Source organism: Eulemur rufifrons, chromosome 28, assembly GCF_041146395.1.
Source record: "Eulemur rufifrons isolate Redbay chromosome 28, OSU_ERuf_1, whole genome shotgun sequence".
In the NCBI taxonomy this organism is placed as follows: Eukaryota; Metazoa; Chordata; class Mammalia; order Primates; family Lemuridae; genus Eulemur; species Eulemur rufifrons.
In genome coordinates this window covers 20,793,029-20,807,757 of record NC_091010.1, presented here as the reverse complement: position 1 = coordinate 20,807,757, position 14,729 = coordinate 20,793,029, and the positions used below count along the sequence as shown (strand labels likewise).

General features: G+C 37.4%; 1 protein-coding gene across 1 annotated transcript in view; it reads right to left on the bottom strand.

Moving 5' to 3' along the window:
* MCU (mitochondrial calcium uniporter) overlaps nucleotides 1–14,729 on the bottom strand; it is a 189,488-nt gene that overhangs the window by 21,535 nt on the left and 153,224 nt on the right. Inside the window, exons 3-4 of the mRNA XM_069460364.1 lie at nucleotides 12,256–12,426; nucleotides 11,048–11,152 (exon numbers count right to left, since the gene is read on the bottom strand). Of these exons, the coding sequence (XP_069316465.1) occupies nucleotides 11,048–11,152; nucleotides 12,256–12,426 (276 nt within the window). The remainder of the gene's footprint in view (nucleotides 1–11,047; nucleotides 11,153–12,255; nucleotides 12,427–14,729) is intronic.

Below are 14,729 nucleotides of genomic sequence, written 5' to 3'. Positions count from 1 at the left end.
TCTCGTTCTGCAGTGGTCAGAGGAACCTGGCTATAAACAGCTATGGTAACCAAAAGAATTTGATGGAGCTTGCAACTAGCCTCACTATTATGACATGTCCCCTTGTTCCATTTCAGGTTTTCCTATCCCTCCAACTTTGGAGTTAGGTGCAAAGGTTGTCAACGATTAAGAATCCACAATACCTATGGACTGCCAATTCCACATAAACATGAAAAGTGGCTATATTGGATTCTAAATGAATGAGCCCTCCATTCGCAGTGCCTGATGGAACTATGTGAAATTAGAGTTTATTGGTGCACAATATTCACAGAACATTTTTAGTTTCAAAGGGCTATCCATAAACAGAGAAAAGAGTAAGTGGATAAAGAAATGAAAATTAAAGGAGATGAGGAGTAGAAAAAATGTGTCAAAAATTAAAAACTGTCCTAGAAAAGTTTTCCTTCATGAACTATTTTAACTTTTGTTAGATACAGCAGATTTGTTCCATCTGCCCCATGTATATATATAAAAGCCTGGTGTTATTCCTTATCATGTAACACTTCCAACCTAGTGCCTTCTACTTCTTTCCTCCATTTAGTCTTCTCACTAAAGAATTACAATGTAGGACAGAGAATATGCTTACTCATCTAGATGAAAACAGAAATTAAATACAAAAATTCAAACTGTTCTCTGACTCTACTCAGTTGAAAAAGTGGTGGTGCCTTCCATGTCAGCAATACCTTCCTCCATCAAGGAGAGGATGATAATAAGGTGGAAACAAAATTTGAAACTATTTTACATTTTATAAAGATTTTCTTTATTACGTTTTAAAAATCAGGGAAAACAAAATGTTTATGGATTTAAAATAATATTTGAGTTTCTCTGAGACATGGTATCTGATGGCATAATCTCTCCTTGGCTAATAATAGCTAAGTGAACTCTGATGTATGAATTTAAATAGTAAAAACGTCATTTAAAATTCTACACAAATGCTGCTATTGAGTTTACCAAAGTTTACACTTCAATTTATAATTATTTCCATGAATTACAGACTCTTTTTTTTTTTTTTTTTTTTTTTGGTTTTCCAGAAACAGGGTCTAGCTTTGTTGCCCAGGCTGAATGCAGTGGTGCCATCGCAGCTCACTGCAGCCTTGAACTCCTGGACTTAAGTGATCATCCTGCCTCCCCTTCCCCAGTAGCCGGAACTACAGGCGCATACCACCATTCCCGGCTTATCCATGAATTACATACTTTTGACTTTAGCAAGCTTCACACTCTGATTTACTTCTAGAGAAGCTGGGTGTATATTCCACAGTTCTGAGATAAAGATAAAGCAAAGAGTTGTTAGGCTGCTAAATCACTAGGGAATTAAATATAATTCCCTCCTTTTCAGTTTCCACCTTAACTTTCCCCTTGTTCAACTGGAGAATAGCTGTATTTAAAAAACTAAAACACTCAATTATGCTTAAAAAACACAGTATTAAACAAATGGTTGGTATTATTCATTAATTAAAATACCTTTGGTTTTTGACAACATGGTATATGGAAGCTCATATCTTACCTTTCCTGATTGTTACATTTATATAGGAATATATTAGTCAACTTTTAGAATGTTACCAATACAGTAGAAAATTGTTAAAACATAATTAAAAATTATTTATAGATTTATAAATATAACTACATTTATATTTATAAAATAAATATTAACATTTTATTTTAATAGATTTAGGGGATACAAATAAATGGTTTTTCTTACATGGATAAATTGTATAGTGGAGAAGTCTAGGCTTTTAGTTTACCTATCACCTGAACAGTGTACGTTGTACCCAGTTAGTAATTTTTCATCTGTACTCCTTCCTACCTCCCCCTTCTGAGTCTCCAATGTCTATTATGTCACTCTGTATGAGCAAGCATAACTATTGCTTAATTCCTACTTATAAGTGATAACATGCAGTATTTGGTTTTTTTGTTCCTGGGTTACTTCACTTAGGCTAATGGCCTCCAGTTCCATCCAAGTTGCTGCAAAAGATGGCATTTCATTCTTTTTCATGGCTGAGTAGTATTCCACGGTACATTTATACCACATTTTATTTATCTACTCATCAGCTGATGGGCACTTAGGTTGGTTCCATTTCTTTGCAATTGTGAATTGTGCTGCGATAAACATGAGTGCAGGTGTCTTTGTGATAAAATGACTTCTTTTCCTTTGGGGGTAGTTCCCAGTAGTGGGATTGCTGGATTGAATGGTAGATCTACTTTAAGTCCTTTGAGAAATTGCCACACTGTTTTCCACAGAGGTTGTACTAATTTACATTCCCACCAACAGTGTATAAGCATTCCCTTTTTACTGCATCTGTGTGAGCATCTATGGTTTTTTGACTTTTTAATAATGGCCATTCTGATAGAGTAAGGTAAGGTGGTATCTTAATCATGGTTTTGGTTTGTATTTCCCTGATGATTAGTGATGTTGAACATTTTTCATGTTTCTTGACCATTGTTTCTCTTCTTTTGAAATATGTCTGTTCATCTTTTGCTCACTTTCTAATGAGGGTATTTCTTTCTTGTTGATTTGTTTGAGTTCCTTATAGATTCTGGATGTGAGTCCTCTGTTGGATGTATAGCTTGCTAAAATTTTCTCCCATTTTATAGGTTGCCTGTTTACACTCTTGATTATTTCTTTTGCTGTGAAGAAGACTTATTTTAGTTTAATTAAGTCTTATTTATTTATTTTTGTTTTTGTTGTATTTGCTTTTGGGGTTTTAGTCATAAATTCTTTACCTAGGCCAATGTCAAGGATAGTTTTTCCTATGTTTTTTTCTAATAATTTTATTGTTTCAGGTCTTACATTTAAGTCTTTAATCCACCTTGAGTTAATTTTTGTGTATTGTGAGAGAGAGAGATCCAGTTTCATTCTTCTGCATGAGACTATTCAGTTTTCCCAGCACCATTTATTGAATAGGGGTGCCCTTTTCCCAGTCTAGGTTTTTGTCTTTGTTGAAGATCAGTTGGTTGTAGGTATTTGGCTTTATTTCTGGATTCTCTGTTCTGTTCCATTGGTCTATATGTCTGCTTTTATATCAATACCTTGCTGTTTTGGTTACTATTGCCTCATAGTATAGTTTGAAGTCAGGTAATGTGATACCTCCAGATTTGTTCTTTTTGCTTAGGATTGCTTTGGCTATCTGTGCTCTTTTTTGGTTCCATATGAATTTTACAATTGTTTTTTCTAACTCTGTGAAAAATGATGTTGGTATTTTGATAGGAATTGCAATGAATCTGTCAATCACTTTGGGAAGCATGGACATTTTAATAATATTGATTCTTCCAATTCATGAGCATAAGATGCTTTTCCACTTGTTTGTGTCATCTATGACTTCTTTCATCAGTGTTTTATAGTTTTCCTTGTAGAGATCATTCACCTCCTTGGTTAAGTACACTCCAAAGAATTTTATTTTATTTTTTGCAGTATTGTAAATGAGATTGAGTTCTTGATTTGATTGTCAGCTTGGTTGTTTAAATTAGAGTACAGAAATGCTACTGATTTGTACATCGATTTTGTACACTGAGATTTTACTGAATTCATTTATCAAGTTTAGGAGTCTTTTAGAGGAGTCTTTAGGGTTTTCTAGGTATAAGATCATATTGTCAGCAAACAGAGATAGTTTGACTTCTTTTCGAATTTGGATGCTCTTTCTTTCTTTCTCTTGCCTGATTGCTTTGGCACAGACTTCCAGTGCTATGTTGAATACGAGTGGTGAAAGCATGCATCCTTGTCTTGTTCCAGGTCTTAGAGGGAATGCTTTCAACTTTTCCCCACTCAGTATGATGTTGGCTGTTGGTCTGTTATATATGGCTTTTATTATATGTTCCTTCTATGCCTACTTTGTTGAGGGTTTTTATCATGAAGGAACATTCAACTTTGTTGAATGGTTTTTCTGCATCTATTGAGATGATATGTTTTGTTTTCAATTCTGTTTATGTGGTGAATAACATTTACTGATTTGTGAATATCTAATCATCCTTGCATCCCTGGGATGAAATCTATTTGATTTTATCTTTTTGATTTGCTTTTGGTTTACTAGTATTTCGTTGAGGATTTTTGCACCTGTGTTCATCAAGAATATTGATCTGTAGTCTTTTTACTGTTGTCTACTTTCCTGACTTTGGTATCAGGGTGATACCAGCTCTGTAGGATGAGTTAGGGAGGATTCCCTTATTCTTGATTTTTTTGGAAACAGTTTCAGTAGGATTGGTACCAGTAGGTCTGGTAGAATTCAGCTGTGAATCCATTTGGTTCTGGGCTTTTCTTAGTTGGAAGATTTTTATTACTGATTCAGTCTTACTACTCTTTATTGGTTTGTTCAGGATTTCTATTTCTTCCTGATTCAAGCTTGGGAAGTTGTGTGTTTCTAGGAGTTTATCCATTTCCTCTAGATTTTCTAGTTTGTGTGTGTAGAGGTGTTCATAAGTAGTCTTGGATGATCTTTTGTATTTCTGTGGTATCAGTTGTAATGTCTTCTTTTTCATTTCTGACTGAGCTTATTTGAATCCTCTCCATTGTTTTCTTCGTTAATCTAGCTAGTGGTCTATTGATTTTGTTTATCTTCTCAAAGAAGCAACTGTTTGTTTCATTGATCCTTTGTATTTTTTTGTTTCAATTTCATTTAATTCTACTCTGATTTTTGATATTTCTTCTGCTAGCTTTGGGTTTGGTTTGTTTTTGTTGTTCTAGTTCCTTGAAGTAATGATGTTGGGTTGTTAATTTATGATCTTTCTGTCTTTTTGATGTCAGCATTTGGTGCTATAAACGTCTCCCTTCCAGCACTACTTTTGCTGTATCACAGGGATTTTGATGGCTTGTGTCATTATCATTCATTTCAAAATTTTTTTAAATTTTCATCTTAATTTCCACCCAAGGATCATTCAGCAGCATGTTATTTAATTTTCTCATGTATTTGTGTAGTTTTGAGAGTTCCTCTTAGAATTATTTCTAGCTTTATTCCACTGTGGTCTGAAAAGATATCTGGCATGATTTCAATTGTTTTTTAATTTGTTGACACTTGTTTTGTAGCCTAATACATGATCTACCTTGGAAAATGTCCTATGTGCTGATGAGAAGAATATATATTCTGCAGTTTTTGGGTAGACTGTTCTGTAAATGTCTGTTAGATTCATTTGCTCTAGAGTCCCATTTAAGTCCAGTATTTTTTGTTGAGTTGTTTGCCTTAATGATCTGTCTAGTTCTGTCAGTGGGGTGTTAAAATCTCTCACAATTAATATGTTGCTATTTATTTATTTTCATAGTTCTAGTAATATTTGTTTTATGAATCTGGGAGCTCTGGTGTTAGGTGTATATATATTTAGGATTGTTGTATTGTCTTGTTGAATTGATATCTTCAACAAGAGCCTTCTTTGTCTTTTTTTACTATTGTTAATTTAAAGTCTGTTTCATCTGATTTAAGAATAGCTACTCCTGCACGCTTGTGGTTTACATTTTCTTGGAATATTTTTTTCTACCACTTTACCTTGAGTCTATGAGAATCTTTGCAAGTTAAATAGGTCTCTTGGAAACAGCAGGTATTAATATTTGGGCTGTGTTTTTTATCCATCACACCAATCTAAGTGGGGCATTTAGACCATTTACATGTAATGTTAATATTGATCTGTGAGATAACTGTTCCTGACATTATGTTGATCGTTACTTAGTTGCTTTGTATTCTCCCCTGTGTTACTGTTTTATAAAAGCTGTGGGTTTTTTTCTTTTTTTCTTTTTTTTTTTTTTTTTGTTGAGACAGAGTCTCACTTTGTTGCCCAGGCTAGAGTGAGTGCCGTGGCGTCAGCTTAGCTCACAGCAACCTCAGACTCCTCGGCTTAAGCGATCCTACTGCCTCAGCCTCCCGAGTAGCTGGGACTACAGGCATGCGCCACCATGCCCGGCTAATTTTTTCTATATAGATTTTTAGTTGTCCATATAATGTCTTTCTATTTTTAGTAGAGACGAGGTCTCGCTCAGGCTGGTCTCGAACTCCTGACCTTGAGCGATCCACCCGCCTCGGCCTCCCAGAGTGCTAGGATTACAGGCGTGAGCCACCGCGCCCGGCCTCTTTTTCTTTTCTTTTAGGTGTTTTTATACTGGTTATCAACTTTTCATTTCAATGGTTAAAACTTCTTTGAGCATTTCCTGAAGGGCCAGTGTAGTGGTGACAAATTCCCTCAGTATTGGTTGTTTGGGAAAGATGTTATTTCTCTTTCATTTATAAAACAGTTTTGTAGGATACAAAAATTCTTGGCTGACAGTTATTCTGAATAAGAAGATTAAAGATAGGACCCCAATCCCTTTTGGCTTGTAAGGTTTCTTGTAAGGTTGAGAAGTCTGCTGTTAGTCTGATGGGTTTTCCTTTATAAGTTACTTGATGCTTTTGTCTCACAGCTCATAGGATTTCCTCCTTCATGTTGACTTTGACAGCCTAAAGACTATGTGCCTTGGTGATAACCTTTTTACAATGAATATTCCACGAGTTAATTTAGCTACTTGTATCTGGATGTCTAAATCTCTAGCAAACCTGGGAAGTTTTCCTCCAATATTCCCTCAAATAAGTTTTCAATGCTTTTTGGTTTTTTTTCTTCTCCCTCAAGAATACCTATGATTCTTATGTTTGGGCATTTAACACAATCGCATATTTCTCAAAGACTTTGTTCATTTCTTTTGATTCTTTTTTTTTTGGTTGGGGGGGAGTGACTGGTTAATTCAAAAGCTTTGTCTTCAAGCTCTGAAATTTTTCCTTCCACTTGGTCTACTCTGTTGTTAAAACTTTCCACTGTATTTTCTAATTCCCTAAATGACTCATTTCCACAAGTTCTGTTATTTTTTAAAAAAATACTTATTTCTTTAGTAAAGTTTTTATTCCTTTCCTAAATTATTGTTTTTGGTTTCTTTGTGTTGGTTTTCAACTTTCTCATGGATCCCTATGAGCTTAGTTGCAATCCATATTTTGAATTCTATATCTGACATTTCAAAAATTTCCTTTTGCTTGTAGTCCATTGCTGGAGACCTAGTGTGATTCTTTGGGAGTGTCAAAATAGCTTGTTTTTTCATACTGCCAGAGTTCTTATATTGGTTCCTTCTCATCTGGAACCTTTTCCCTTAGCTCAAAACATACCTTTGCAGCTTGTCTGTTCTCTGCTGGGAACTCTGCTGCTCAGTGTAGAAAGGGAGAGGTGCACTGACTTTTGGCTTGTGTAGATAAGTAGCCATCATGGCATTGCTGGCAATTTGGGTCAGCTGGACCTCAGACCCCTGGGAGAGTGTTCAGGTGTCAGCGGTGGTGGACTAGGTTAGGTAATTCCCAGTCCCTAGGCCCCTGGATGCCATTCTTGAGTCCTGGGGGAACCAGACCAAGACTGAGCTGAGTTCAGGTGCTGGCTGTGATAGAGAGGGGCAGGGTGATCTCCCGGTCTGGAAGAATGCTCAGGCAGGAGAAGGACAGATGCACTGTGAACCTGCCACAGGATGGGCAGGCCCCTCTTGGTGAGATTAGCAGAGGCAAGCAGCTAGCTGTAGGGCACACAAGCCGCTCACATCTCCCTATGTTGCCAGTGACTGTGTTCTGTCCTTCAGGGGCACAAAGGCACCCAGATTTCCAGCTCCTAACCTGGCCCAGCTGTAGCAGTAGTGGTGGAGGCAGCTCAACCCACTGTGCACTGGGCTACCAGAATGGCTGTGGGGCCCTGGCTGAAATGCTAAGGCGAGGGGGTGGTGGTGGCAGTTATGTCATAGATTTGCTTCCAGGTAGGGCAGGCTTTTCCCAATAGAGGCAAGGACTGCTCACCCTTCCCTCCCTCAGTGGAGGTCGTAGTTTTTGCTCTTGGGGCACTCAAAAGTGTCCCAATTCCCAGCTCCCTTCCTGGCCCAGCCACAGTAGAGGTGATGGAGAAAGCTCAAACCATTGTGTGCTGGGCTCCCAGAACCCCTAATGCCTGGGGGCTGCCACTGAAATGCTATGATGGGGTAGGGGTATTTGTACCAGGGACTTGCCTCCAGGGCAGCTTGGGAAGAGAACTGCTCACCCTGCCCTCCCTCAGCAGAGGTGATAGCTTGTGTCTTGGGGCACCCAACAGTGTTGGAATTCCCAGCTCCCTTCTGGCCTCCCTATGGCAAGGAAAGCCCTAACCTTTGTATGCTGGGTTCCCAGAATGCCTGGGGGCTGTGGCTGAAATGCTCCAGGAGGGGAGGTGTGGTTGTGCCAGGGACTTGACTCCAGGGAGGGTAGGGTCCTCCCAGAAGAGATAGGCAGCTCTGGGAGAGGACTGTATTTAATTTTTTATAAATTTGTTTTGTATTTAAATAAATACATAAACACTAAGGTTTATGGTATTGCACTAAATATGATGGAAGATATGCAATGACCACGAGAGATCACTTTTCTGTAATATGCAATTTACTGGAAAGATGAACTGCTTATGCAGAGATGATAAGCATAACATGGCATTTTAAGCAGATATTTGCAACTCTTGAGCTCTTCACAATGGCAACAGGAGGTGGCTATGAAATTATTATAGTAGCATACTATGTACTACAGTTAATTTCATGCAGTTATGATTTAATATTACATCTTTTTTTTTTTTTTTTTTTTGAGACAGAGTCTCACTCTGTTGCCCAGGCTAGAGTGCCGTGGCATCAGCCTAGCTCACAGCAACCTCAAACTCCTGGGCTCAAGTGATCCTCCTGCCTCAGCCTCCCAAGTAGCTGGGACTACAGGCATGCGCCACCATGCCCAGCCAATTTTTTCTACATGTTTTTAGTTGTCCAGTTAATTTCTTTCTACTTTTAGTAGAGACAGGGTCTCGCTCTTGCTCAGGCTGCTCTCGAACTCCTGAGCTCAAATGATCCGCCTGCCTTGGCCTCCCAGAGTGCTAGGATTACAGGCATGAGCCACTGCGCCTGGCCTTAATATTGCATTTTTATATTTGTTTATATTTCTTTCGGTGAATGGCACTATGTACAGTCTATAAGTGTATGGGTAAGTTTTGATAAATTTTAACTTTTTATAATAGATTTGTATGTATTTTATGGTAGTAAATGATAAAAGACTAATATCTACATGTATTTTATGCATTTATAACATACCTAACTTTTTAACTTTTTTGACATTTCTAAGCTATGCAGTTTGTCTTTGAGTTTTTTCAGATTGTTACAAATCTCAAAAACATTTTCCAATTTCTTGAAAAAAATCTGTGTATAAGTGGACCCATGAAGTTCAAACCCCTGTTGCTTAAGGGTCAAATGTATTTTAAGAGTATTTTTCCATTCTTACTATTTAAAGGATACTTTTCTATATCCTTTTCTGTACTTTGCCCCAGCTAGCTACTTCTCAACAACCTATTGGCCCCTGAACAACCAAATGCTACCGAGTTAACTCATTTAATTCACTCAATAGAGAATGAATCAATGGGGAATACAAAATAGCAGTGCCCTCACCCAGAGCATTTACAAAGAAAAGGAATAAGCAGAATTCAGAGAAGCGATTAATCACTTCTGTTGGGTGAGAGTCAGAGAAAGAACAAGAGGATCATTAAAGGCTTCATGGAAGAGCTGACACTGATGATTTTGACATGAGGAAATACGAGGTAAGAAGAAAGGAGAAAGACATCTTAGGGAGGGAAAGGTGAACAAATACTGAGATGGCAAAGAATGAGGCATAGTTCAGGAAATCACAAAGGAATACGCGGTGGAGAAAAAGTAAGGAACATGCAGGAGGAAAAGAGAAAATTTTAAAAGGTAGATGAGGACCACATTATGGAGACATTTAATACACAGGCCTTCGCTCAGAACTTTTTCTATGTTAGACTCAATTTTTAAAAGCAGGATTGAAAAGAAGGAATGTCCTAGCAGGCTGGTAGAGGCAGGGGTCGTAGTGGAAGGAACATTAACAACAGCAGTAACAATGAATATCAAGAACAAAGAGAGAAATGTGGCCAAAAGAGGCACAACTCAAAATGCTGTTTTAGAGGGCTATTTAGCATTGGACCGTGCAGAGCCATGCTGGAGACTGGGATGAAATGAAAAATTAGTAATACTGACTCTGTCTTTATTTTAAATTTTGACATTTTGTTCATTATGGATTTTTTTGCATTAACTTTGGTTTTTAATAATAGTGCATTAAAACAATATTTATCTTCATTACTGAATTTTTTCTCACCCTCTTAAACTATGCACCTGAGGTGAGCACCTCACTTTGCAGACAAAAGCATATATGTCAGAAATTCCTAAAGACTGTAATTGTACAATAATTGACTTGCCGACTGCTGACCTTGAATCATCAGGGAAAAAAAAGGGGGGGGGGAATTAATACCTGTCACAATGTTTAAAAGAACAGGGAAGCCCATAGTTTATTTTAAAAAGATTTCTCCTTGTAATGTTAGTAAAATAATATGACTTTTAGCCTATATGGAGGGAAGGACCTTAAGTTACATAGGACTGCGGTCCCCAAACCCCAGGCGGCAGCCAGTACCGGTCCATGGCCTGTTAGGAACTGGGTGCACATCACCAACTGACCTCCAACTCCCCCACACTCCCAACCCCATCTGTGGAAAAACATCTTCCATGAAACGTAGGAACCAGGCCACTTAGCAGGAGGTGAGCAGTGGGGGAGTGAGCGAAGCTTCATCTATATTTATAGCTGCTCCCCATCGCTTGCACCACTGCCTGAGCTCCACTCCCCCACCTCCACCATGGAAAAACTGTCTTGCATGAAACTGGTTCCTGGAGCCAAAAAGGTTGGGGACTGCTGATGTAGGACATTTAATTATGTGAAACAGAGTAACAATGTCAGATAATAAAGCATTCCGGTATCTAGGTCAAATCTATTAATAAATAATTTTAGTCAATGTACTAGCCAAGTACCAGGTACTCAATGAGCTCTTCAACTGAAATAGTGCTTATCTGTATGTAAAACTTTCAGTGTTCTCTTAATATTGACTGTCTCTTGGGGTTACCCAGGGAAAAATAAATTTCTTTCCAAAAGCCCTTTCCACATTTCTGTGACCTTATCAAGGCTACTTTTTTTACCTCTTTTTGGTGGCCGTACATGATATGTTAAGTCATTAATGACCAGCTTAAAGTCATCAAGGAGGAGGAGGTCGATGCCTGTTGAGGCAGCAACTCGAACACCATCTGTGAAAATAATGAAACTTGTCATATGTCCATAATTATTCAAGAATGATCAGGAAAATGCAATCCTCAAAATCGTTTTTAAAAATTACTTCCTTTTAAATTACAGCTTTTTGTCTGATCCCCCAGTTCTATGGTAAACAAAGTTTAGATTGTCTAAAGCTCTTTGTTTTTAGGCTTCAAGTCCGTGAAGATTTAACAACGTGGTTTTCTGGCAGAATTGTACAAACAAGTAAAATAATTACTGGCCATAGATCGGTAGGTGTCGGTTGGAAATCTAGGGTCACTGACAGAGCTGTATGGACTTCTTACATTTGTCTATGATGGAAGCTGGTCGAGAGTGAAAAAACAATATTTTCTAACATATAGTACTTTTCAATATAGTCACTGATTACTTGCTAATGGTTCAGTAGGGACAGATGATAGCGTTAGCAAAGTACACCATGCTGGTCTACTAATTATGTTGCTAGATGACTTGGAAATTAAGTATACTTAAACTACTTAAAGCATAGCAATGTGGCAACTCTTAACAATTGGTAAATCTAGGAGAAGAGCAAATGGGTACTTACTGGACTAATCTTTCAAGTTTTTTTCAAAGTAAAAAGGCACTTAAAATATAAATAAATGAAACAGATGTTATATCAAATGGGAACTTTAGTGCCTTTTTATATTTTTTTCAAATCATATACATCTTTATTTTGGTAAACTTTTATGTGAAAGACATGAGAAGATCTAAACAGAAGTCCTAATATTTCATATCTCCAGAGATAAGGGCTCAAGTACTGGAAAAATTTATTCTACACTCGAGGTAATGACAGAAGGTCTTAATAATATAAAATGTGATTGGTTGTTCATCCTTGCCCGTGCATTATAGGCAAGTTGCTTTGGAATGAGATTCCCTATGAAGATACATTTGCCAAAACTGAACAATTATGTTATGAGAACCATTGGGAAAGAAATTACTTTCTCTCCTGGCAGTTGCTAAGTTAAAAAATATTTTCTAAAGTTAACTGTATAGGATTCTTTTGCAGTGATGTGTGTATGTTTAGAAATGGTTTGGGGGGAAATGAGGAGTGGGAGGGAATTAATAATGAAGGTGACTATACCTGGTGAATAGATGGCAACTCTGTCAATTCCCCGATCCTCTTCTTGTAATTGTCGTAAAAACACACCAACAGAGTCAGAGATAGGTTTGAGTGTGAACTGGCAGCGTTCACGCCGGGATGGTAGCCTCACAGATATCACAGGTAACCCATTTTGATAAACCACTGTCACATCTGAATGAAAAAGATCCACGAACATATGATAATTAGATTTCATTGTAAGTTAAAGCCACATTATTACTATTCTTACATGAGAGTCTACTATTATTATTAGCATGGTTTAAAATGTTTTCAAAGAAGGTTTGAGAACATGCCCTTCTGCTTTAGTTGAAGGTTATTCTAGGAACTGGCTTATGGAAGATCAAATGGATCATATAACTCATTTTTCAGGTATGAGAAAAGAGTTAAGGCATTATCTTCTGAGAGGGTCAAGGACAGGCTTTCCTAGGAATATGAGGTAAAGTTCTTGGTATTGGTGAATACAAACCCTGCTTTCATTTAGTAAGATTTTATTAAGTAGCCAGAGATTGCTGAACCAGACTCCAAGCCTGTAGTAGGTGGCTCTTGGAATTCAGAGCTTTCAAGAATCCCTGGGGAATGACATTTTCTTAAAGTACACTAATAAGTGAGACTCTTACTCCAGGACAGTCAACTGATATATATATATATATATATATATATTACTAATACTACATTATATCCAAGGTGATAAGTAAGCATTCTATTATACAGCATGGACATATCACGATATAATCAAAATCAATTCCTTTCCTTTTTTTTTTTTTTTTTTTTGAGACAGAGTTTCATTGTGTCACCCAGGCTAAAGTGCAGTGGTGTTATCGTAGCTCACTGCAACCTCCAACTCCTGGCTCAAGTGATCCTCCAGGCTCAGCCTCCCGAGTAGCTGGGACTACAGGCATGCACTGTCACACCTGGCTAATTTTTCTATTTTTTGTAGAGATGGGGTCTTGCTCTTGCTCAGGCTGGTCCTTTCATTTTCTCTCTCTTTTTTTTTCTTTCTTTTTCTTATTTTTTTTTTTTTTTTTTTTTTTTTTTGTTGAGACAGAGTCTCACTTTGTTGCCCAGGCTAGAGTGAGTGCCGTGGCGTCAGCTTAGCTCACAGCAACCTCAGACTCCTCGGCTTAAGCGATCCTACTGCCTCAGCCTCCCGAGTAGCTGGGACTACAGGCATGCGCCACTATGCCCGGCTAATTTTTTCTATATAGATTTTTAGTTGTCCATATAATGTCTTTCCATTTTTAGTAGAGACGGGGTCTCGCTCAGGCTGGTCTCGAACTCCTGACCTTGAGCAATCCACCCGCCTCGGCCTCCCAGAGTGCTAGGATTACAGGCGTGAGCCACCGCGCCCGGCCTTTCTTTTTCTTATTTTTTTTCTTTCATTTTCTCTTGAACATCTTCCTGAGCTTAGCTAGAAGCCAAAGCTCAATTATAATTTTATAACAAAATGTTATGAAGGGAAACATTATAATAAACAATACAATTGACGGGATCTTTTATGACAGTATGGCCGGAGTTCTGAATTTCCTTATCTTTTTCCTCTCTTGAATTACAGAGCCTTAATCAGTAAAATAAATGTCAGAATAACCCTCTTTCAGAATAATTTTCAAATGAATTTTGTAAATAAATAAATTTTTAAATAAAAAATTTTTACATAAGCAACTAAGCATTTAAAGATGATGTTAGCACTGAGGAAAGACAACAGGCTTTGGAGTCAAATTTGGGACTGAATCCTGGCTTTGTAACTTTGGACATATGCAACTTCTCTGAGCCTCACTTTTTCATTTTAAAATGGGTTTAATCCCTAACTCATAGAGCTCTTATGAGGCATAAATGAAAGACATAATTTAAAACACTTAGCATACTGCCTGATACATAAGTGATAATGTTTCTTTATTATTATCTTTTAAGAGTCAAAAGGTACATTCTTTTATGCTTCTAAGGATTCATATCCCTCCTAATTAAATAGTTTAGATGAAATGTGTGCGATTAATGTTCTGGAGATTTCAAATGCATCAAACTTTCCATAGTTGTAGTCATTTACATCTTATTTCCTTGACTGTTCCAGTAATTTGTAAGGCCTACAAGTGTATACAAAAGCTTCACACTAAAATCTTTTATGATTTGAAAAAAAACAAAATACTAATTGAGGCATAGTTTATTATTTTAAATGGAAATTTGATGAGTTTTGACACAAGATAAAGAACATTTCCATGATTCCCCCAAATTCCCTGAACCCCACCCCAGTTAATCCCTGGGTAACCACTGATCTGATTTTTGTTACCATAGATTGTATTTGAATTTAGTGCACAGCATGCATGATCTAAAGCTTGCAATATCTAAAGATAGGTGAAAAACCGGTCCTTAAATTTTCCTTCTCTTTTCTAAAAGAATCCTTAGCAATCCATCCACTATTTCCTTGAAGTCAGAGCCACTAACATGAATATTTCTATCTCTTT